The sequence below is a fragment of the Ambystoma mexicanum genome, chromosome 1q (assembly GCF_040938575.1).
Source record: "Ambystoma mexicanum isolate Mex_15411 chromosome 1q, UKY_AmexF1_1, whole genome shotgun sequence".
In the NCBI taxonomy this organism is placed as follows: domain Eukaryota; kingdom Metazoa; phylum Chordata; class Amphibia; order Caudata; family Ambystomatidae; genus Ambystoma; species Ambystoma mexicanum.
Window position 1 is genome coordinate 1,306,104,615 of NC_090922.1, and position 25,685 is coordinate 1,306,130,299.

General features: G+C 47.4%; 1 protein-coding gene across 1 annotated transcript in view; it reads left to right on the forward strand.

The window, feature by feature from the left end:
- The window catches only part of NDC1 (NDC1 transmembrane nucleoporin), a 367,243-nt gene that overhangs the window by 126,987 nt on the left and 214,571 nt on the right, over positions 1-25,685 (forward strand). Inside the window, exon 8 of the mRNA XM_069642162.1 lies at positions 20,522-20,654. Coding sequence (XP_069498263.1) covers positions 20,522-20,654 — 133 coding nt within the window. The remainder of the gene's footprint in view (positions 1-20,521; positions 20,655-25,685) is intronic.

Consider the following 25,685-nt stretch of genomic DNA (forward strand, 5'->3'; position numbering starts at 1 on the left):
ATTTGGACAGACCGTTGTTCAATCATGTGGCATGTGCCATTTAAACTCACATAATTTGTACTGTTTTAATTTGTTTGGCTGGTTAGTCTGCGTTCAGAGGACCTTGTTCACGCAGTCAATCAGGGGTTATAACGTCCGAAGGAGGTCATGCCCCAGTAGACGAGGTGTGCCCTCTGGAGTGATGCTATCACTGGGTGCTTCACCCTATGTCGCCAATTTTGAGCTCCAGATCCCCTGCCCCTTTGACAGAAATATTCTTTCCATCAAAGTTTTGGAGTTGTCCAGGATGAGGTGTGAGGGGAATTTGGTGACGCTCTCCCTTCCTGAATTCATTTGGTCAAAGGCCTTGGACAGAAGGGTGGCTTGGGTTCCCGTATCCACCACCGCTGATGATGCACATTGAAAACCTGTACCTTGACGGAGGCATATAATCTTCCTTCTCTCTCTTCAAGGGGACAAAGAAAATCTGCATTTTGTTCAGCTTGGCGGTAATTTATTTTTATATTGAACTCGGACACTATTTTTCTGAACTTTCTACGCCCCTCAAGGCTGACGTTTCATCCAGTTCCCTCCTTTGAGGATTCCAGAAGATTCTTTGAGGCCTATTTCGTGTGGACATGGCTGAAGATAAAGGAGACTCGGCGCCTCTGTTCAGGAACTGCCCTTGATGTGGCCTACGGAACATTTTCCTGGACGATGGGCACTTCCTGTGCCTTTGCTGCCTACATTCCGACCAAACGCACGTGCAAGAGGCCTGTGCGTTCTGTGAGGATATGGTTCCACGCACCATGAGTCCAGACGAAGAACCCGGCTGCGGGTGACATTCCATGAGTCGAGGGTGGTGCTACGGACGCACCCCTCCTTCATGCCCAAGGTGCTGTCGGACTTTCATCCAAACAAGCCCTTGCTGTTACCTGTATTCTTCCCGACGCCTTCGACACCGGCTGAGAGGACTTTGCACTCTCTGGATGTGGCTAGAGCGCTGAAGTTCTACGTGGACCTCAGAGTTTTCGGAAGACTTGGCACCTTTTCGTGAACTTTGGCCCTGTGAACCATGGGAAGGCCCTCTTCAAGGCTTCCATTTCCAAGTGGCTCTCTGGCTGCATCACCGGTTGGCAAACCAACCGTTGCCTGGCCGTCCGAGAGCCCACTCGACCAGAGCGATCGCTGCATCTACGGTGTTCCTGTCTGGTGTGCCCATGCTGGACATCTGCAGGGCTGCTACGTGGAGGTTGATGCACACCTACACACAGTTCTACTGCGTCTACAGGGATTCCAGAGAGGAGTCCAGGGTCGGCCAAGCAGTGCGGCGCAACCTGTTGCTTGAAGGTGAGCCTGGTGAGGAGGTAAGAGATGCTTAATGTTGATGTTGAAATGCTTAATGTTGAGCCTTGCCACCTCCCGTGTTTGTGCTTGTGTGTACTGCTATGTATTCCTTATGAGCATGGGATTCCATGCTGGAGAAGTTACAAGTTACTTACCTGTAACTGTTGTTCTGCAGCATGGGTCTGGCGTGGATTCACAGGCGAACCCTACCCCTCTGCGGCTCTTCTCTTGGTCCTACTGCCCCTTCACGTGCTACCAAATCTGAAGATGGCTGCCAGAGGAGGGACTTCGGTAGAGGACAGTCATTGGATGGGAGCAGTATGAGCAGAGACCAGTAATTGGTTGTTTGGAGAAAGACAGTTCAGAAGTGAAACAGATTTTTTCTTTACCAAGGATTCCCAGCCTGACGGGGAATATTCATGAGCATGTGAATCCATGCCAGACCCATGCTGGAGAACAACAGTTACAGATAAGTAACTTGTTCCTTACCTGAATGGACCCCCCAGACCCTCTTTGTGCCGGGGGAGTCCATACATACCCCAAGATGGGTCTGTTATCCTTGTATCTAGGGCTGATTTAGGTGGCCGGGTCAGATCAAGCGTTGGTCAGATACCCTGCCTGGCTACCACCTGATTGGTTTGTATCAGAGGGTCTCATCTGCCTCTCATTCTGCTTATTAGTAGGAGTAGTATTTTTAGGCCCACCTATTTCCAAGTCAAATAAGGGGTTATTTTTCACCTCCGCCACCTTTGCAGCAGCGAATGTGTTTGACGGTTTGTGGTTTTTAGGGTTATTTTTGTTCTCTGAGGGCTTTTGTACCTTTTAAAACCGGGTGGCCTGTTCCATCACCCAATTCAGGGTCCTATGCTTATGGACATCCCTTACCAGTTGGGTCATAATGTATTTCAGGAGTGCATGGAAGTGTTAATGAACTCCTGGCTATTTGTTTTCACCCGCCTAGAGGTCTGGGCAAATGCCTGCTTTAATTCTTGCACAAACTTTGATCATTTGTGATACCGAATGACATCATTTGGCCATACAGTTCTAGATGCTCCCATACAGACTATTTGGCATTCTTATAGTAGGGAGTCCTAAAACTCTTTATGGCCTTTTATTTGCTGAATTGGGTCTTTTGCAAGACCTCTCCTCTGTTTGGAAGCCTTCCTTTTCTGCTGCACCTGAGTCCACTCGCCCTCTGACTCAGAGCTGCTACTAATGGGGGGTCCACTCGCTGTTCTCCAGGCGCTCCCTACCTCTGAGACTGGGAATCCCTCCCAGAATGACGGGGTCTGGTCTCTTCTCCCCTGTGGTACTGTGGGCCCTCAGGGGCACTTCTCTTGGACTCTCCTTTCTGCACAGGTGTGTACACCTCTTCCTCATCCCTTCTTCTGGGTATGGTGGAGAATTCCCCCCCACTTCCATAAATGTGTGAAGCTTTTAAAAATACTCTTGAGGCCTGGACTCTGGTTCTTTTTTGTCTGCAAAGCGGACCACGTGGTCCCTTTAACTTTAGTTTCTCCCAGTCTAACTCCCTGATCTTCTCATCATAAGAGCCCTCCTGCTCAGAAGTACATGCTAGGGTATTCTGGGTAGAGATGAATACCCGTCAATGTCTGATAAGAACTGGCGTTCCGGCACAGTTGGACTAGGCCTGGTTGAGTCCAGCTGCCTCATGAGTCCCTCTTCTTGCAAACTGGCAGGCATGAAGTTAGCAGCACCCTGTGCATATAATGTGGTGAGTTGGGTTGAGGTACCTGGTGAGGAGGTCATCACTCTGTGATCTGAGGGTGCCTTTCCACTGGTCTGGGTGCCTCAAAGCCTGCTTGTAGTTGGCTCTCTCTTTCCAATCTCTCAGATTTGTTTTTTTCTGCCCCGATCTCTTGGTGATATATAGAGCCTGAGTGTTCAACTCGGATACCTGGGTTTGAGTAGCTTCTAGTACTTTGTTTTGTGCCACTACTTTGTCACAGAGTCTCTTGATCTCCTCACAAAGTGACTAGTTTTCCTTCTGTGAGGCTTGTATTGTTTGGTCATATTCAGACCTCTTTTGCGGGAGACTAATCGCCTCAGTCTGTGCACTTTTGGCCTATGTTGCCTACTCTGTCAACCTCTGCTTGCCTCATATGTTCCATAACTTTTTCGGCAGAGGGCGCCTTGCATCGATCGAGTCAATGTCCCTTGAAGGCCTCCATCAAGGGTGACCTCATCGGAGAGCATATATAGCACATGCTTCGTCCTTTGGCCTCGTTCCGTTTTTCCGCGATATCATTAGCTTCGACAACAAAATTCGGCCCGTTTAATTTTGTGATGGTTTATTTCGAGAAATTCTTGGATATGTCTTCATCTTAGACACTGAAGACTGGTTTAAAAAAAGTTGATGTCTCTTACTGACCCGCATCGTGTCTGCTTGTGGTGCCTCGGGGAGCACCACTATATGTCCAGTTGTTCCAAGTGCCAGTCCATGACAGGAAAGACCGTGAGGGAGCGGAAGGGGAAACTCCATGTAGGGAAAATCCCAACTCCCATAAGCCCTGACCATCTAGGCCTTCGACCGACGAGTCGACAGGAGACTCATCGGTGGAAGAAGGCAAAGCACTCTAGGTCCAGGAGTGGCTCCCACCACCCTTCGTCATCTTCGATGAAGTCGAAGAGAAATCACCGGAGGTCGCCTATGTTGACTTATTCTTCCATCTCCCCTGAAAGGCTCGCTTTCCCACACATCTACCCCAGCTGAATAGGAAGCTTTCCGAAAGGAAATGTTGAAAATCTTCGAAAAGCAGGTTCATGCTCCTACCGAGCCTTCAAAGCCGGTAAGGATAGGTCACGCACGAAATACTGCTCGCCCTCGAGCTCTGGTAAACGGGCTGACAAACATCAGGAGCCTTCGAGGCCGTCATCTGATGAGCACAAAGAAAAGTCGAGGTCCTCAACGCTATCGGGACCTTCGCCATCAGTGGCTTCGCTTGCCAGGCCCTTCGACGCTGATGGGGTCTTTGATGCCTGTCAGGCCCTCAACTTCAAAACCATCTGCGTCACATACACTGGCTGTCCCATCAAAATCAAGCGCCCCTTCTCTGTCGCGCCAATAAAGCCTTCGACGTCATTGAAGCCAATACCTTCCAACCCAGAGAATGTATACTCCTCTTCCCAGGAAGGAGTTTTTCAAATCACTCTTCTTATGAAGATGAGGAACGGTCAGATGAGGAAGATGCTCCCTTTGGGTTGCAATATGGGACATCCAATGTTCCAGAGTGTCTAATGTCAGGGGAGTCCACAATTAAGGGCTTACTTGATAATTTAGTGTGCGAGCGGAGTAGATACTTCACCTGAACTGAGTTTGAAAGACCTGAGCCTTGCGAACATGCTGACGCTTCATACAAATAACTCGTTCAGAGTTGTAGAGTACATGGGATGGAGCAGGCCACTACTACCTTATGAACAAGATGATCTCACCGATATATTCTGAATAAGGGTCCTCACACTGACCCTGTTTTGCCCTTCCATATGGCATTACAAAAAAATGGTGGCTAGAAATTGGGGAAACCCCTGAGACCAATCCGGCAGTTAATAGAACAAAATAAACAAACTAAAAAATACCACCCCTCCAGTAGTGACCCCGACTACCTGTCGAAACGCACCACTCCGGAGAGTTTGCAGGCGGCTACAGCTACGCCAAAACAGGCAGCGTACCCTACCATCCCTCCTGATAGGGACGACAAGCATGTAGATGGATGAGCGGGGAAGGCGTATTCCAGAGGGGGAAGAAAGGGATGGCCTTTTGGCTATTAAGGATGGCAAAGAAGCTAGTTGTGAATCCCTTCAGTCAGGGTTGGATACTGAGTATAGTGTCAGCAGATCCATGGCTACCAGCACCGTAGTGCACAGATATGCGTAGTTGCAGAAGTCTGGTTTTGCACCAGATATGCAGTCTAGGCTTCTCAACATACCTCTATCTTTTTGGCAGCAAGGCTGATGAGAGCCTTGACAAGTTCCAGACCTTGAAGGTGGCAGCCAAGTCTTTAGGTACCACTGTTAGGCAACCTGAGCCTTTTCGTACTAGTGGACAACCTTGGAGGGGTAGATCTTTTCACTACTACTCAGTTGGAAGAGTGAAAGGAATGGCCAGTCAAAAAGGCCAGAGAAAATGTCCTTGTGGTGGATGAGGTAGAATTGCTAAGCCAGCTCAAGTAGTGACCTCCTTACCATCAGCCTCTGCAGCAGCCGCTACAAAACCACTCTGAGGTTTTGAGTCATAGCTCACCAGTGAGGGACAGACTCTCTGCATTTAGATGCTTGTGCTCTAGAAACCGAAGTTTTAATCCTGCCAGAGAGAGAGGTGCTATAGAACGATACCTGTGGTGGAGAGGAACAAGGGATGGTACACCCCATGTTTTTTGATTCCCCAAAAAGGACCGAGCACTGAGACCCCTCTTGAACTTGAGATACTTGAGCAAGTTCCCCAGGCAGGATGAGTTCAAGATGGTCACACTTTCTCAAATCCTTCAGGCCCTCCAATTACATGATTGGTTGGTGTCATTGGACCTTCAAGATGCTCATTTTCATCTGCCAATACATCTCGAGCACAGAAAATACCCGATGTTCGCAGTTGGCGGTTCTCACGATCAGCTTCGAGTTCTGCCTTTTGGACTGACCTCTGCCCGAAGGTTTTCACCAAACTGGTGTCAGTAGTGGCAGCGAATCTCAGGAGAGGGAGATTCACGCCTACCCTTACCCGGACGATTGGCTGATCAGGGCGCGTTTTCCTGAGCAAGCCCTGGATCATCTGTCACCTGCCACTCTCCACAGTCTGGGCTTCTCCCTCAGTTGCCAGCAGTCCCATATGACACCTTCTCAAGCGCTGCAGTACATCGGGGCTGTAATAGGCACATCCTTGGGAAAGAGCTCGCCACCCAAGGTGAGGGCTCAAGACATTCTTCAGATGGTTATCAAATTTCAGAGTTCCCAGAATCTTCCGGCCATTCATTTCTTGAGGTTGCTCGGCCTCATGGCATCCTGTATTTTTCGGTTGCGAGAAGCCTGCCTGAGAATGAGATCCCTTCAATGGGCTCTAAGAACACAATGGGTCCAGTTCTCAGGAAAGATGTCGGACCGACTTCAGATTCCAAAAAGGGTCTCACAGGATCTTCTGTGGTGGGCTTGCAAGGACAATATTCTGTAGTGAGAACCCTTTTGGCAACCATGGCCGGAAATTACAGTTGTGACGGACGCCTCACTCACGGGGTGGGGAGCCCATGCCAACAATCTGACAGTCAGCGGTTATTGGTCTCCATCGGAGTCCAAACTACGCATCCATATTTTAGAGATGAGGGCAATCAGACTAGCGCTGAAGGCCTGCCTGCTGTACGGGGAAAGGATGTCCTGATAATGATGCACAAAATGGTGGCCATGTACTACCTCAAGAGAGGTGTAGGGCCACTACCACTGTGCAGAGGGGCAATGCAGCTCTGGTACTGGGCATTTCAAGAAGGAATATCTCTATCAGCAGTTCACCTAGCCGGAGAGAACACGGCGGCGGACGCTCTGAGCAGGCAGAGCAGTCTCCCATGAGTGGGAAATGGCTCAAGAAGTCCTTCAAGAGATCTTCACCCTTTTGGGGAACCCCTCAAGTGGATCTGTTTGCAACCGTTGTCAACCGGAGTGCGAATTGTATTGCTCTAGGAGACACGTTTGTGGTGGACTGGGAGTTTCCACTCCTTTACGCATTTCCTTCAGTCCCCGTAATTTCTCACGTGATCAGAAGGTTGCGAAAGTTCAGGAACCACATGATCTAATTGCCCGGGATTGGGCCAAGAGGACGTGGTACTCAGACCTTCTAGACATGTCCGTCTGGCCTCAGATAAGTCTTCCACAAAGAGAGGCTCTTCTCTCGCGAGAGGGGGGTCAGGTTCTCCATCCAGAGAGCAACCTTCTCAGCCTTCACGCTTGGTTTCTGAAAGGTGGAGATATAGGGATTGGGACCTCCCGGATGACGTTATGGAGGTGTTGCTTTCGGCTAGAAGATCAGCAACAAAACCTTTGTGCCGTTGGAACAAGTTTTGCAACTGGTGCAAGGAAAATAATGTAGACCCTTTTCTGTGTAAAACACCGGACGTATTGTCCTTCCTTCTATCTTAGCCAATTTGGGTCTCCAGATTGTTACCATTAAAGGATATCTGGTGGCTCTCTCCATTTTTAAGCGATCATGAGGAGTGCTCTTATTTCAAAATTCCACTGGTGACTCAATTCCTGAAAGGACTCACCAATGTGTATCCACCATCTCCTTTCCAGGTTCTGGTTTGGGACCTAAATCTGGTTTTAAAGTTCTTAATGTGTGTCACAAATTGAGGGTTTGTCAGTAATGTCCAAATCACGTTCTAGTTCTGTTTCCTCCCCCTCCTCCTCACCTGAAGAGATATCTTTGGAAGTCTTCGTTCTTCTTTCTTTGGCTGACGTTTTCTTTTTTAGAAGATACGGTCTGCCACGGAACGACGCCACACTGGTTGCAGAGATTTTTCGGAAACCAGGGGCCCCGGGACCGTGACAGTCAAAAAAGGGGAAAAAGCCACTTAGGCAAAAAACCCCGAAACCTCCTGCAGCAGAGATGTACTCTAAAAGGGCGCCGGTGATCCAAAAATGAGACACAGAAACTCTGAGCAGGTAAGAAAGTGTCCGTCGCGGCCCAGGAGTAGAGGAGCGAGTCCTTGTGGAAGAGGGGGAACACTGGCGAAGGAGAAACGGAGAGCAAAGACAGGAGAGAGGAGCGAGAAGCCGGGGAGAAACACTGAAGCCTCTCGGAAAGAGGAGAGGAGTGAAAGCGAGCGAAAACAGAACGAACCGCAGGGCGGTCCAGAGGAGAGCAGAAAGGGAAGGTGAAAAAGGAGGAGCTGAGAGAGCGGGGGGCAAGGGCCCGAGGAAAAGCGGGGCTCAGCAAAGCCAAGGGAAATAACCAGGAGAGTGGCAACAGCAAGGGAGAGAGACACACAGTTGCAACGCGGAGAGCCGGCAGCAACTGTGCACAGATAAGCTGTGGGTGGCCATGTTGAAAGACTAGACCGCAGCCCAGGAACGAGTCAAACGTAACGGGACAAGTACTGGCGGCTCAATTTCCATCGGACCCAATGCTTGACAAAGGGCGCATGACAGTGTGCCCCCTTTCAGTCCCTGCACGCGTGTCCTCTAAGGTTATTAACCTTTAAAACCATTTTATTGGTTGCTCTCACATCAGCCCGCAGAGTGAGCGAGTTGTAGGCACGGTCGGTAAAGCCACCATTTACATTCCTCTCCAAGGACAAACTTGTCTTGAAGGTCAAACCTTAATTTTTACCGAAGATCTTTTCGGATTTTAATTTGAACCAGAAAATTGGCCTTCCTTTCTTCTACCCTCCACCTCACCCTGGTCAGGAGGAAGAAAGACTTCATAGGTTAGATCGTAGAAGAGCACTATGCCTTTACATTTTAAGAATATCCAAAATACGGTTTGATGATCAGCTATTCATTGGGTATACAGGACACAAACTAGGTCAGGCTGTTAACAAACAGTCCTTATCTAGATGGATAATTTTGGCGATTTCTGAGTGCTACAGGCTTGCACGGAAACACCCTCCTGAAGGTTTGCGGACTCATTCTACCAGGAGCCTGGCCACATCTACAGCCCTTCAAAGGGGTGTTCCCATTAGAAACATCTGTGAAGCGGCAACGTGGTCTTCCATCCACATGTTTACAAAACATTAAGGTCAGGATGGGGTTTTTGGCAAGGCAGTTTTCTGCTCTGCCCATGAAAATGCATATGTCATTCTACTCCCTCCTCCAAATTGCACTACTGCTTTGGGAGTCTGTCAAAGATGAGCAAAACATTGAAGGACACAGTCCATTCAAAGAGAAAGTTATTTACCCCTGGTACTGTTCTTTCGACTGCCACAGATGTGATATGAGGGACAGAAAAGCAATGGTAACATTTGTTTGCCACACCTAAACATTACCGGCAGGGCTTTGGGGCTTTGGTTGGAGCACACTGGGAACAAAGGGGAATTTCGTTTTGCACCCTGCACACTCACATGGAAACAGGGTTTTGGGAAGAAGTCTTTTGGCAAATCTTTGTCTATGCTGGCTCAAAACACACTGGGAAGAGCTTGTTGGTTTCGAATGCCAAGAAAACACATCTCATGATCTCTATAGGGAAATTAATTGATTTACTTTAAATATGCCAAGGATCTACATGGACAAACAGGATATTTGCTATGGGTAAATAACTAAATCAATGCTTGAAAAATATGCAGGGCCTACACAATCTATGGCTTTGGGGATAGCTTTACTTACAGGAGAGGCTTTGGAATGGGCATCGGGGAACAGCAGGCCACTGCTGGGACAGCAAGAGTGTCAGTCAAGGATTGTCTCCTTTGAATCCTGCAAGAGGTCCCAGTCAGCTTCTAGGTCTTCTGGTTCCTGTCTCCAATGCAAGATTTGGGCCTCTGCTGGGATGTTTCTCGGAAGTCTTAACAGCAGGTTGCCTCCTCGGATAATTGAAAAAGCCCATCTAATCTGAAGTTGGCATGCCCTTCCTTTAGAGATATGATTTTTCTTCATTTACTCATAAGCCATATCAGTGAAAAATATGCCACTTTATAGTTCTCAAGCTAATTTGCTTCACTCACACCAACTTTCAAATCTCTCAGATTCAAGGGAAGACCTAAATCAAATTTTCATTAATAACTTAGGTTTATCGCACACAAATTATGTTGGCATGGTTCAAAGGGGGGTGATGGTCACCTTTAATAAAAATCTGAAATTACAGTTGTGGTATATACGTTGCCCCTTTTATGCAATATGTATTTTCCTATTGAACTGCAGCCTTTTCCTTTGTTCCCTTAAGTTGCATTTACCCTTAGACACGTGACCAGGCAGAGGCTGGCTCATGTTAATGTCCACCTCCCCTTCAAGGCCTGTGAGGCCCTGCTATCAACTCTAAAGGACGTTTTATAGGATTTGTGACCTCAAGGTCACTTCTGCTGAAAGAACAGGCATGGCCTTATCAGTCTTTACTGTGGTTTACATCTTAGCAGTGTATTTCTTTCTATATTTTTACGTAATGAGCCTGATTATGGATGGCAACCAGGCTCCCTTCCTTCAGGGCAGCAGAGGAAAGGTCTTGGAAAGTTTTATCTTTGGAGAAATGACCAGCTCTATGTACCCTGCAAGCAATGGCCTTCAAAGCCACACACAAGGCATTCTACATGACATCTTATAAGGCTTTCACAGTTTCAAAATACATGAGTATCCCTTCTGGATTTTCCATATGTATAGGGCAGTAATATGAGAAAACCATGTTCCCACTCGGTCTAGTGAGCACGTTTCTCTGCATACTGTCATTTGGATGAGGAAAAACAAAAAGGAATTGATTTTGTTTCTTGTAAATGCAAGGAGCTTGATTCCAATTTCGATGACTGGAGCACAATCCGGTATTACGCTGAAGATAATGTACGCACTGCTGTTTCTTTAAGTACAAGTGCAGCTCCCCATGGATTGAGTAAAACAGCATTGTCACATCACGTGTCTGTCTTTTCCTTGCTGAAATACATTGCACATATCTTTACACTTTCGAAATTCATGCCCACTTTTTCTTGGAATTTGTGCCTGTTTTTGGTTCAATAGGTCTCATGTCTGACAGCACCATTTCTTTGCTGGCCTTGGAGTTCAGTTGGCTTTTAAAATTCACTCTGGCCTTTTTATTTCTGGCCTTCAGGAGCTATATTTCACCCCACACAATCAATACTCTAGCTAGTCGTATGTCTGTTGCTGGGCACATGTGGGGCAAATGGCTGTCCATGATTTGGGCAGCACTTCAGTTTGGATGGTGCCGATCCTTTACATTGGTGGTCTCGGGGCGACCTTGGCTTGAATTTAGGAGTAATGGAGTGATCCTGCAGCCATTATTTAGCTTGTTGCTGGAGCAAAGAACCCTATGAAGATTTGTATCGAGCTGAAGACCGAGGGCAACCATTAGATATTTAGCCTTGCCTCCAGCCAAATTCCAGTGGAGTCCTGCCTCTCAATCGATCTCATGAAGCCCCTTTACACTTGGGCTTGTCGGATCAGCCAGTTCAGACTCCTTGCCAATCCTGCCCTCTAGAGCCTTCGGAAGTGTCCCAGAACCAAATGGTGCCCTGACCATCTCTTTCTAGGGATTCTGATGTGCATCGGTCCCCGTTCTGAGTTTGTTAGGACAGTTTTTATTTTTTTCTTTAAGTCTATCCAATTGGCCAGTACATGATTCCATGCTTAGTATAAGGCTGTACCACCTGAGTATATGGTAGCATAGACAGAGCAGCCAGGCTCATCTTGGGGAGAGAGGGCTGTAGGAAAGGAGAAAACCTGTAGTACACCAAGGATTCAATGGAAACGCAACCAGAAGTATTATAACAAATACAGGTTCATTTTAAATACAAGTAGCGCAAGTGAAGTCTTGGGGTAGGTACTGGTCGTAGAGTAATTGCTTGAAGGTACAGAGACCACAGCATAAAACCTTATTCAGGATACCTAACGGTAATTCTAGGGAATCAAACCTTATACACATTTGATGTAGGCCACACCTATTCATGGTGAGTAAAAACCGTGAGTTACTTTTAGATTACTTTCTGTAATACAAGGGTAGTAAACCCTGTCAGTTATACATTGATGCTCAGCATTGAAATTGCATATTAAACCAGCTTACAAATATACCTTTCTGAATAGTGGAACACTCATTCAAGGAACAGTAAAAAACTATCTATTATTCATGATGACACAGATATACTAGGGGAGTAAGACCTTTTTAGTGTGATATACAATTTCAGTTGCTTTTCAGCTCAGTGGAACACAGCGTAAGATGGGCAAGAACTATTCACACTAATTTAGAATGCACCAGGCAGACCAGTCAGAATACCTAAAGAACACTTTTCAAGAATGGAACACATCTATTCTAGGCAGGTAAGACCTAATGTTGTACTATACTATCACAGTTGCTTTTCAGAGAAGTGGAACCCAGATTGAGGTAAGCAATAACTGTAGCATATTTTAGGATGGCACACAGCTAACCCACGTTTAGTAAAACCTATATACTTTTTAAAGGAGCTACCAGCAACTTAAAAGGTAAGTATAACCTAAGGCAGACTTATTCTAGACGGGCTATAGCAGCAAGTCATGGGAAGCAAGACCCAATTGGGGACACTCATACATATCCTAACGGGAATAGTAAAGTGAAACCAACAGCATTATTTCTGGGGAAGAGGCAAAACCAATTCACAGGTGAGTAAATTAACCTTTATATCCTTATCAGAATAGTGCAACACACATTCAAGGGAAGTAAATACTTTTGTAACTGTTCAACTGTTCCCTCTCAGAGTTAGTTACCAACTCTTTCACAAGTAAACACTTGTTATACTTTTCCAGACAGAATCCTTCACTTATCCAGTCCTTCCCTATTCTATTGCATGAGTTCACTCAGGGGCAGAAGAGGAACCCTAGTGGTCTAGGAGCCGGCTGTAGGCAGGGTGAGAGGTTTCTGTTGCAGGGAAAAGTCAGAGTTCCTGTGGAAGACTGTTCAAAAAGTAAGTAGTTCACTTTAAAGTTAGTCAGAGACTTCAGAGAAGATACCCCAGGAGGATTCCAGCAGGGTCCTGGGTGAACTGGATGAGGGGACTCCCGATCACCCCAGAGCTTTACAGAAATCACACAGGCTTAAGGTAAGAAAATACCCCAGCCACCAGAGTACTTTAACATTGAAGAAGAGTTCCCGCAAGAAGACTTCAGGATCTGCAGCCAAAAACCTGGTCGCTGAATTCCTTGTCATGAAAAATGAAGACCGGACACTGGAAGGGCATCTGCAGCAGGGATCAACGGGGAAGGCTCCAGGCAAGAGTTTCTTTGCAGCTGGATTCAGCTCTGTGTATTTTGGCACCCTTTTCAGGAGCCAGAAGACTGAATATCGTTGGTTGGATTCTCATTGTTTGCAAGGTCCAGCACTCTTGTGAAGGGACTTTTCAAACTCTATTCACGTCTCTGGAGGTCCAGAAGGATGCCCACAAAGTTTCAGGAAATTCGGAATTTGGAAGACTGTGCACCACACATTGGCTCAAGGTCCTAGGGTATTGGGGTATTACAGCCCGCAAGGTCGCAGCACAACTTGGGATCGCTCAAAATGCAGGTTGTCTTGCGTCTAGTGGATCTCACCAGGCATTGGGTCAATGTCGTTTTCGGAGTGCACAGGTTGCTTGGGAGCAAGGGCTACAGCAGTTCCAGTTGCACAGCAGGCTCTCCAGTTGCTGGAAATTGCTACGGCTTACATGTCATCATCCTCTTTGGTTTTGATTATAAGTTTGGAGTTTTTATCAGGAACTACAGCACCACCTCTGCATTCTCTCCCCGCATTTTACAGCAATGGACCGTCTGGCTGAACGCTGGGAGTTGTTCCCTTTCAGGCAAGGTGGAAAACAAAAGGATGCATAGTTTTAGACTCTTCCTGACACACTGGAGCCTGGGCGTGGAATCTACAGGATTCCTGCCGAAGACAAAACAGCCACTGAGGTGTTCCCGTCTAGACCTCGGAAACAGCAAGTGCACAAAAAAAATGGCACAAGAAGGCGCCAACCATTTTAGAAAAATGGAGGTCCTTCTGTGCATTAGTGAGGCTGAATTAACAGCCTGCAACTAAAAAGACTAAAATGCATACAGTTAAAACAATGCTACCAGCCATTCATGTAAAACACAGAACTACCAGTTGATTAAGAAAGTGGATAACATTGTATCTCCCCAGCACTCCACATACACTATGGAGAGACATAAAAAGGTCACCCATAAAGAGTAAAAGACTAGGTGATTGGGGGAAAAAGATTCCCCTTCTCCTAGGGACAAGGTGAAATAGTTACCCAGTCAAAGCAAAATGTTCTGGGGTTGAAACGGGGACGGATGATTTATCGTTGATTAGAAAATCTTACCTAACAGTTTCCGCTTGAAACTTCACAGGTTGCCAGCTTGTGACCTAAGAGCAGTCCTCCTACAGCTGATGCTCTGTCTTAATGAGGGCACTTATGTTTCCTTCTCAAGAATGTCTCCTGTCCTGTCATGAGCTCTTCCATCGTGTCCTTATCTCTCCTGTCATCGTGGGACTCTAGGTGGTCTATCTCTGGGTGCTGTGGTCTTTCATCGGCAAAGCATCAGGTGAACCAACTTTTTGCCGCTCGTTGCTGATGCCTTGCCGGACCCAAACCTGAAAAGGACCATTGCACCCACAGCCTTCGGGACTCCCTGCAACGGAACAAACGATTGAAGTAGGTGGGTCCTGCAAATGGAGGAAACCTAGCGAGGAGCCTGTATAGCTGTTTACAGCCCCTACTTCCAGCCATAGGGTTGTTATGTTACCAAGTCCTTACTCGACCCTTCACTTTGTTCTTTCATCACGAACTGTTTAGTCACCTGAACACTTCTTGTTCTTTCTGTTGAAAGACTCCAGACAAATGTTATGTTCTTGAGACATGTGTATTTTGGGTACTATTTTTTATTTTTTATTTACTTGAATTTTTAATTAAAAAAAGTAAATTCAATTTTTACAAGGGTTTTTCACGACTTAAAGATTCCCGGGGTACTATGCCTGTTTACCTTATCAGAGAATGGTTTTGTGTGGGTAGGAGGCTTTGACGTCTCTGAATTTCAATTGCTTTTACAATACTTGACTGTTTTCACTCGCTTTACAGCACATAGTTGTCCATGTTTTATAACTGAATCCGTTCCGACTTGAACTCTGACATGACTTTTGGAGATGGTAGAGTCTTTCTGATTTGCCTTACTTGCTCAACCCATCCTTTTTGAGGGGACTGGGCAGCCAATATTGCTACTTGTGCAGAGATCCTGCCGCTTTTGCACGATTCCTTTGTTGTTTCACTGTAGCAAACATCACCTTACAGTGAAGTGCTGCAGGGGTACGCAAAGATTTTTTTTTTTTTGTAATACATTTTGTTAAACTTTCTTAGGTTACATTTTGTGACAGGCTAGTGGCGGCATATCAGTTCTACCGAGTTTTTCGTTTTTACTGCATAATTCCATTTTAAGCAGTATATGCTCAAAATGGACATGCCACACGTTTTTTGCCCTGTTCTTTGGCCACTTTAGCTCAGGAAGTGCCATATAGGTTAAGTCCATTCCTGGTCTTTGACTTGATGTTTTCGGGCCAAGTGGTGGTTTGTGCATCCTGGCATGATGTGAGGGTTGGGGACTGTCTTGTTTCAATTCACTTTCCAGCCAGGGCATGTCTGTTGCGGAATAGATGTGGGGAAAGAGGCCATCCATGGTTGGAGAGTCCCTGCCCCTTTGACTGGTGTAGATCCTTGACAGTGGCGAGCTGAGGCAGACCCCAGCTCGAATTTTGTTAGTCCTGCAGCTGTTCCCCTCAGATTGATTTGCGCCACGCCCCCGAAGAAGAGAAGCGGCATGCTAAAGGCAACCAGCATAGAAGACCCTCATTGGTGCTTTGAACCTTGGGCTAGTGGGACCAGCCAGTCTGGACCTCCTTCACAACCATCCTACCACCAGAAGTCTAAGTGTCCTGGAACCATCCTGTGGGCTGGCCAGCATAGTCCAAGGCATCTCCTGTGCATTAGTCAATGTTCTGAATAACAGCTTGCCACTCTGCAGGCTGTTGACTTGAGGCCTAAGGAGACCCCTACAGCAACTGCTCTCCTGCATGAAGAGGGACATTCCTGGAGCTGTCTTCTTCATTGCCAAAAGTGTCGTGCCGATCCCTGATGGGGGTGATTTTCACTGAAACCAGTCTGTCGTTGGTTACCTGCTGTGCAGATGTGTATATGATTGCTTTTCAGTGTGTAGTACACTTGACCTTTAATTGAGTTGTTTTTCTTTTAGAAATAGCATGTTTTCATGTATATCTGTGTGTCCTTTTCAAGTGTAAATTGTAGCTCTACACAAAACCCTTAATCTCCCAACTCTAAGCTTTACTGATGAGCCTACAGTGCTAAGCGAGTATTGGTAGACCCAAATGGTAAGTACTTGCATACCACAAGGCTTGCCACTCAGAACCTGTAACCAATATTGTCAGGAAAATCTCTGTGTAGTCCTGTTATGTAATGCTTTACAAGTTAATTTTATGTGATGTTTACTATGTTGTGAATTGTATTCCAATGTGCACTGATTTTGACTGGTCATCTGGTTACAGAGACATGAAACCGCATGTTCACATTACATTCTTTCAACACACTATACTAAACCTGGATGGCAGCCCACTCATTACTAAATCGCCTCTCTTCCGCTCTGTGAGGGGTCAGAAATTAAATCCGGAAACAAAGTTGTCCTTTCTTTGGTTAACAACTTTTATTTAAATGCAAATGGGTTGGGAAAAGGCCTCTGTACTCTATTCTAAAAATAGTTTCCCTACCTAAAATCTAAGGCTCTGTCTGTCAAGATGTCAATAACTGAAAAGCCATCCTTGTGTCCAAAATGTCCCATCATGACACTCGTACTACAAACCATAAAGTGTGAGAGGAAATGCCTTCAAAACTGAACATTCAAATAGCTCCAACGAAAATGTTCTCCAAGGTGAAAGACCTTGGACCCAGAGGGTGGTTCCCATCCCCTGGATTCTTTAACAGTCTTTCTTTAATTCAAGTTTCTCATTTGTCTAGCATACGCTGTCCTTTCGTATTTATTGTAGCTTTGTAATTCACCTGGCATTACTCCCCTGCCAGGATTTCGCTTGGGTTTCAATTGCCTGGTATCCTTCTTCTGCCAGGACTACTTGTGTTTCAGTTCCTATGTATCATCAAAACTGCATATACCATTCTTGGCTCAGTATATTGGTCTGCAGTAATGTTCGTTCAAACTTTGTCCCACACTTGCATCGCATGCATCCTTCTCTTATTGGGGCTTGAATCTGTACTTTGTCTTTTCTGCATTCAAGCAATGTTCTCACAACAGTCAAATTGTCGTTGGTGCGGTTGCTGGAACGCCCGGGGTCCCCACTAGTTTTGGGTTGACTCCTTGTTTCTCTCCAGCTTCTCTGGTCCTTTTTGCGCTTCTTTGGTGTGGCTCTGCCGCCCGCTTCCCACTCTGGATTGTTCAGATGTCCTTCCGGCTTCTTTTGCGGCTCTGCAGTAACACGCCTGCTTCACTTCAGGTCCTGGTATGGAGAACGCTTGCTCTTCGAGCTGCTGAGCGCCCATGGTCTCTTGCCGCTCCTGCGGTCTCCACTGCGTACCCTGCTCACGCACTGCGTTTCTCCTGTCTCGGTGTACTCCTCTACTCCGCCACTCTGGCACGTGTCTCCTGCGATCGAAAGCCTCTGCATAGGAACAGACTTCTTCTCCTGCATTGCCACCCTCTGTAGTGCAGTTGCCATCTTTAAATGTCCTGCGCACAGGTAATTCTGTAGAACTAGTCTGCACATTGAGCTTTGGGCTCCTTTTACCTTGCACCAAGTCATTCATCCTCCTCGTCTCAGTACTTCAGTGATTATGGGACTTGAGTCCATGGATGCCTTTGTACATATAGAATTTTTCAGAGTGGTTTTACTTGAGAATATTTTCACATAAAAATATATAGGGTCTTCCCCATGGGGAAAGTGGGGATACCGCACCTCGTCAAATGAAGTCATGACATCTCCCTAGTTATTTCCTCTCATGTGATCGTCACACATATAGCTGCCCTAGGTTCAGGATCAGGTAGCGGCTGCCGTCCCCTGGCCACATGGGACGAGTGTGATGCTAGAAATGCTTTGGAGGGACAGGGCCTCCGTGTCCTTGTACTGTAGTGTTTTTTCGTGTGTGTTCTGTATTTTTCTGCCCAGGATTCCTTGCAGGGCTCCTGGCAGTGCAGCTCTTGCTCTGTTTGTGTACAGACCATTGGGATATGGCACCCATGGGTGGGGTTACAACCCTGTACCCCTAGTGTATGTCTTTGGGAGCCTGTGGGTGGCCCACAGAGCAGGCTACAGGCTGGTGCCAGCTCAGTGCTGAAATGACAGGTGCCCTGCCATTGGAATCAATTGATTCCTGATAAGAAACAAGATGGCACCTGTGGCCTCTTGCTTTCTGTCGCATGTTACCTTGTCTTCCCGAAGTTCCGGGAAGCCCTGTCTCTGTCCCTTCCCCCTGACTGGCTGTTGGGTGGAAGTTTCATATATGGTATTGTGGGGAAGTCCAGGCCAGACTGGCTGGAGCCTTCCCAGTGACTGTATGTTGTGGGTACACCCTTGGCATGGGGCCTTGGTGAATGAAGTGTGTGACCAATATGCACTTCATGTTATGGATGCCTGGTTTCTGGTATGAAACGCAACGAATTAGACAGCCCTGCCGGAAACTGGTATGAATGCGGTGCGAGTGCTGAATGGCTGGGTACTTATCCCAATACACATACCTTGTTGTGAGTGTCTGGAGGGAGGAGAATGGCCTGAATGCACTGTGAGCCTGACTGGCTGCCTGACTGCATGAATGCCTGTCTGAGTGATTGGTTGCCTGAGTGTGACCAAGCAAAGTGAAAGAGAGACAACAGTATATCTGGGGGCCTCTCACTGCCTGCTAGAAATCGTTCACAAGCTGATGCTTAACCTTGAAGCCCACTGGAAGAATTGCTGCTGCTGTCCTTAGCCAATCTGAAAGCTGCTGTACCTTCAAGGAACTGATCCAAGACGACCTGGCTTAGGGAGCAGACCTCTTCCCGAGCTACGAGGGACCATTGTGCACTGCTAACCTTTGCCAAAGAGCCCTGGAAGTCAGCCTTCGAAAGACTCAACCGGAGACTGGGACCGCCGAGGAGAACGAAGAGGAGCACTGGACAGCCGTCCACTGTCGTCGACCGGGGTTTGCAGGTTTGCTATAACCGCTGGAGGCCCGTCGAAGCAGTGTTGCCCAGAAGCGGGAACCGCTTGATGCTGAGCCGCCGCCGACCGGAGCCGCAATGCTCCATTGATTAAGACACTTTGAATTCAAGGACGCTCTCACCAGCACCGCCGACCGCTTTGTCCCGTTGCAGAAAGTCGAGGCTGCCGACGTGCCAAGGAGCATCCGCCAGTGGGTTTCCTGCCACCCGAAGACCGCAGAGACGATGACTCGACGCCTTTGCTGGGCCAAAGTTCTTCATAGACTCTTTGCGGCAATTAACTATCGTCGAGGAGCACCGCATGCATAATCTTCGCAGGACGTCCACGACTGATCGTCGACTAGCACTGCCAGGACCGAAACTGCTGCCTCGATGCCTTTGTTCACCATTTCGTCGTGGGATCTCTACGATCCGTGGCGCCTGCTTTAAAGGGAGCGGCTCAAGAAGGATCCTTCGACCCGACGTCTAACTCTGCTATTCCAGGTACATTGGGGTGGTAGAACCTTTTTAGAAGGAAATAAGACTCTTTTATAAGCAATATATGGACTAGGCTTGTGTTAGATCTTTATTCTACAGGTTGCCCAGGTTGGGGGGGGGCATCCTCATACAGAACTGTGCCTAACAGTAGTGGCCCAGTAATCTGCCAATTGTTTAACTAACTTGTTTTCCTCCAAGTCTATCGTTGATTCATTTTACAATCTGATTCGCATGTTATTTGGGCTGTTGGCCGTGGATGCATTTTAAAGGAATCGATAGTTAAGAGTGGTACCACGTAGACCTGTTTATTTGCCATTATAGTATTTCCAGAGTACAAAGTGTGTTATGGTGATTGTGTATATAAAGACTGTTTTCACTAACAGCGTGTGGACATTTCTTTGTGGGTGCTGGGGACTACACTGTACTTAAACCAGCCCGCGTCACCTCCTGAGAGCTAAGCCTTAGTTGCTCGCCCATGTTTTACTACTTAGGAGAATCTTGGCTGGGGTGCTCTGTGTTTCGAGACTACCATATAGAGAACAGCAGTACAGGTACCCCCTCCAGTCTTTACGAGGTCACCGTCTAGGAATCGGTGATGACTCAATTGGATGTATCACAGCTCCCAGAAGTCCTGGAATTGGCAAACATTACACTTTGCAAACACTGCTAAACGGGACCGTAAGGTTGTCCATATGTTTCAAAGACTGTTTTTTTGTTTTTTTGTTGAAGGGGTGATTATTTGCTAGATGACTTAGAAGATTTGTTTTGGCATCTCTATCTAAAAGATTCAAGTTAGAAAAATACCTTTGTACATAATTTCAATTAATATATTTTGCACTGAATTTTTGTATATTCTCCTCAGCACACTACCGCCTCTGGACTCTCTAAGTGGGCTGTTGAGTTTGTCCTTGTTTTATCACACGTGGCTGTGTGGTATATTTATCCTGATCACCTGGTATGTCGCGTGGGTGCTCTTCAAAATCTACACAACCGAGGTAAGTGTGCATCATTAGCATTTTTTGTTTTTGTCAAGGAGCCTACCTTGTCTCTCAAAGTAACCTTCGAAGGGATTGTCCTCCGACGTATTCCTTATCTTTGATAATTCGTCTCCAGCTTGCTGGCCTCGGAAATTTTTTCTCTGTAGAGGGCGCTGCGAGTCGACGTCCGCCGAGTCGATGTCCCTCGACAGCCACCGTATTGGCGCCGACTTCACCATGCCCATAAATAGCCACGCGCGGCGTCCGTTGCTCAGTTCCGTTTTTCCGCGCTTCGTGGGGCCTCGGAATATCGTTGCTCAGTTCAGTCAGATAGAACCTCTTATATTTACTCTAAATACCAACTCGTTCTCGATGGCTTCTTCATCGGAACAGACGACTCCGCGGTCCGGCTTCAAAAAATGTCGAGACTGCGGTAAGAAAATGTCGATAACAGATCCACACAGGATCTGCTTGGGAGTTGAGCACCATTGTTCGGAGTGTGAGGACTGGGACTGCATGTCCATGATGGCGAAAGCCTTGAAGGAGCGCAAGGGGAGCTCGAGAGAGGTAAGTCAGTCAAAACCTCCTTGAAAGTTTCTTCGGTCGAGGCAGTCGTCTCCTCGCCGTCGAGCATTCCCATTCTAGGTCTCGAAGTAGCTCCCACCATTCGTCGAGATCTAGACACTCAAAGAAGAGACGTCGAAGATCCCCTTCTTTGTCATCTTCTGTTTCCCAGAAAGGGTCTCCTGCCCCACAAAACACCACTCTCAAGCTGAGAGGGAGGTATTCAGGAAGAAAATGCTAGGCGTCTTCGAGAAAGCGGCCTCGACCCCCCCGAAGACAGCTGAGGGTGATACCCGGTTGAAAAACCCCAAAAATCGAAACGCCGCAAGTTGCTGCACCCAGCAAAAGAGTCCACCCGAGAGCGCCACGGGCCATTGGGTAAGAAGGCACCATCTTCGCCGTTGTCTAAGATCCCTTCGATGCATGGATCGGCGCCATCGACACTGTCGAAGGGTTCTTCGACGCATTGATCGCATCGACGCCATCGTCGGCATCGATTCCGATGAAAGAGAAAACCACGGCTACTTCACAGCTAACGGTGATACCAAGATACTCTCGACGCCTTTCTCGGCGCCTTCGAAGCCTGTCACATCGGCGTTGACGACATCAACGTTTTCTCGCCCAATAATGACGAGTTTGGCTCCTTCTGCCTTAGAAATGGGTTTTACACCATTTCCGAGGTCAGAGTACCCCGGATTATCTTCAATCTATGAAGAAGGGGAGGATTCTGACAAGGAAACCTTCGGGTTGCAGAGGACCACACTACCTGTTTCAGAGGATTTTACCTCTGAGGAAAGAAGGTTGAAAGACCTACAGGAATCATTACATGAGGCAAGTGGGCTAGACACTTCCCCAGAAGTGGAATTTGTCAAACCAGACCCAGGTGAACATGCCGAAAAACCCTATAGAACCCTGATGGCAAGGATTATTGAATTTATGGGTTGGTCTGAGCCTTCACCTGTTTTTCAACAGGATGACCTGACAGACATACTAGACAAAGGTCCACAGGAGTATCCTGTGGTCCCCTTCCATGCAGCCTTGCAAAGGAAGATTTCATCTAATTGGGAAACTCCTGAGGTTTTCCCTGCAGTCAATAAAATATTGTCCGCCAAGTATAGGGTAGCTGCGGCTGACCCTGAATACTTATCAAAACACCCGACTCCAGAGAGCCTGATGGTTCAAGCGGCAACTTCATCAAGCAGCAGATCTGCTTACCCTACTGTCCCACAGGATAGAGATGACAAAAGGTACGATGCTATGGCAAAAAGTCTTTTCTGCTTGTAGTATGGCGTTGAAGTGCATCAACGCCACCTATACGCTCGTCAGGTTCAGTCACACACTGTGGGAGTGTGCTTCATCAGCGGCTGACTGCATACTGGAAGGAGAGAAAAGGGAAGCCTTTCTTAACATCAAATATGGCAAAATGCCATGTGCGAGTCACTTCAAACTGGCATCTATTCCGTTGACAGTATCAGCAGGGCCATGGCGGCAAGTACGACAATCCGCAGGCATGCTTGCTTGCGAAAGTCTGGCTTTGCTCCAGATGTACAGGCCAGACTTTTGAATATGCCCTTTGACGGCTCTTCTTTATTCGGTGAAAAGGCTGATGACAGTCTGGAAAAGTTGCAGACATCTAAAGCAGCGGCAAAATCTTTAGGAGCTGCAATCTGCCAAACTCCTTTTCGCCCCTCAGGAACCTCTGTGAGAGGAAAGTCCTTTTGCTATTATTCCGCATTCGGGGAAAAGCACAGGACAGCCGGCTCAGAGGCCAAAGGAGATCCACCCGAGGTGGACGGGTCAAAAGTACTAAAGCCACAGCAGGTGCCTCTTTACCCTCGGCATCTGCATCAGCCGCCCCCAAACCACTCTGAGGTCTTTCCTGTCAAGATCACTGCTTCCAAGGAGCCAGGACCAGCCCAACGTCCTGGGAAGCAGGTCCCTAACCCTAATCCTAGGCACCAGCCGGTCCCCACTGGGACCTTTTGGACCTTGTCCTGGCGCCGGTGGCACCAGGCTCATCAAAACCATCGGTCCTGGCACTGGAAGCGCCGGGCTCATAATATGTGTGAAGATGCTTGGGTGGACTTACCTGCAGCAGACCATGCTGCTTACTTACCAGCCACTTAGAAGTCCTCTGTGAACAGGAACTACTTTCTTACCTGGGTGGGGCAAGCTCCACTCCCTGGATACAGCACTGGAACTCTTCTGGAACTGGAACATCAGAGACACGTTAAAAAGGTTCTCGAGAGATTGCGTCAACATAACCTTTTTGCTAAGCTTGAAAAATGTGTTTTCAACGGAACTGAAGTTGAGTTCCTGGGATTCATATTGTCACCTAACGGAGTCCATATGGATTCAAAGAAAGTTGATGCAATTATCAAGTGGCCATCACCAACCTCTGTAAAAGGAGTTCAAAGCATGTTAGGCTTCGCTAACTTTTACCGCAGATTCATTCCTGAATTCTCTCGGATAGTCCAGCCCATCACCGCTCTGTTAAAGAACAAACGTTTTGAGTGGTCTACTGAAGCAGAACAAGCTTTTCAGGACTTAAAAGCTAAATTCATTTCTGCACCTGTTCTAAAACATCCTTGTCTATTCATCATCTGAAGAGGGACATTCAACAACCCAGACCATTAACCCCCATATTCTTTCACCTGCAGAAACCTCACCCTACGAGTTCGACACAGTGCAAAGAGGTTCGACCCCAGAAGCCAATCGAGTCCTGCACATCACTTTTCGAGTCACAGACACCTTCCTGCCAAGACCAGCGCCTCCGTGGGAATCAGGTGAGCGTTACAGAACGCGAAGCCCACCGCAAAACTCCTACCCAGGCGCAATGGAAACCTCCGACACTGATCAATTAGCCCAGTTGCTCGGGGAATTAAGAGCAGAAGTACATGCAGCTCGTCAGGAAACAAACTCTCTAAGAAGAGAACTGATAATTTCCAAGGAGCGAACAGAGGACCTCGCTAGGCAATTGCTACAAACGCAGGCAGGACAGACACCTCTGCCCGCTCCAGGAGCAAGTTATCCTTCTGCATCATCTTTAAATCCAGTGCAAATCAATCTACCCGGTAATGTGCCCTTGGCTCCGCCCGAACGTTTTTCTGGTGACCCAAAGAAATTTGCAGTGTTCATCAACCAGTGCTGCCTACACTTCTTATGTCGACCAGCTGCATTCCCAACAGACCAGACCAAGGTGGCTTTCGTGCTTTCTTATCTCAGTGGCAGCGCCGCAGATTGGTCGATCCCTTTAGTCACCCAGGATGATCCGGTTTTACATGATTTCCAGGCCTTCCAGTCCAGCATGGAGAAACTGTTCGCAAGACATGCACAAGGGCAGGTCTTGGACAATGAACTTCTTTCATTACGACAGGGTAATCAAGACCTCTTGACTTATATAGCCTCATTCAACAGACTTATAGTGGAAACTCAATGGCCCGAGGATAAGAGAATAACGCTTTTCTACAGAGGCCTGCGTGGAGAGCTCAAGGATGTGTTAGCTCAAGATGTGAACCCTCCACAAGAATGCTCAGACTATATTGACTTAGTTGTCCAATTGGACCACAGATTACAGAACAGGAAGGCTGATCGTTCTAAATTCGATACCCGAGTGTTTTCTAAACCACAGACCTCTACTAAGGGAGTTGACACTGTGGAACCCATGCAAATAGGGGGCATGAAAGGTCCTTTAACCCAAAAGGAGCGGGAAAGAAGAAGACCGTTGCAATTATGCCTCTATTGCGGGAACTCAGGGCACTTTCTTCGAGACTGTCCAGTGAAACCAGCTAAGAAGGCTGTAGGAGCCGCAGATACCTGTACCACAAGTTCTGAGCAGGGAAACGACCTAGCCCGGCAAGTGTAGAGGTCCTCTTGCCGAGCGTTAAGATCTGTCCCGTGACCTCGCATTTCGTGGTGCCCATGGTCCTCAGTCCTGAACGTCCGGATCGTTTGCATGCAATTGAAGCTTACATCGACAGCGGAGCAATCGGTAATTACGTGGACCGTGAAATGGTATCAAGGATGAATCTACCCCTTGTCCCTAAGGCAGTAAAAGACGTCATTACTACAGTGGATGGCACGGAGATAGCCTCCGGACCAGTAACGCACGCCACCCAAGAAGTGACGCTAGTGAGCCAAGATGGACACCGGGAGAAAATCGTGTTCGATGTGATCAAGGCCCCTCAGTTCCAGATCATTCTGGGAATCCCTTGGTTAGAGAAGCACAATCCTCAGATCGATTGGCGAGCAAAGACGGTTCAGTTTCCAGAATGTGTTACCACTTGTTATCCTCGCCCAGAACTCCCCTACATCGTGGAAACGGATGCTTCTAGTCTTGCTATGGGGGCAGTTTTATCACAGAGAGATCCGGTCACACACCAATTACATCCTGTAGCCTTTTGGTCCCGCAAATTCTCGGCTCTCGAGATCAACTATTCAATTACAGACAAGGAACTTTTAGCTATCAGATCGGCCTTTAAAGCC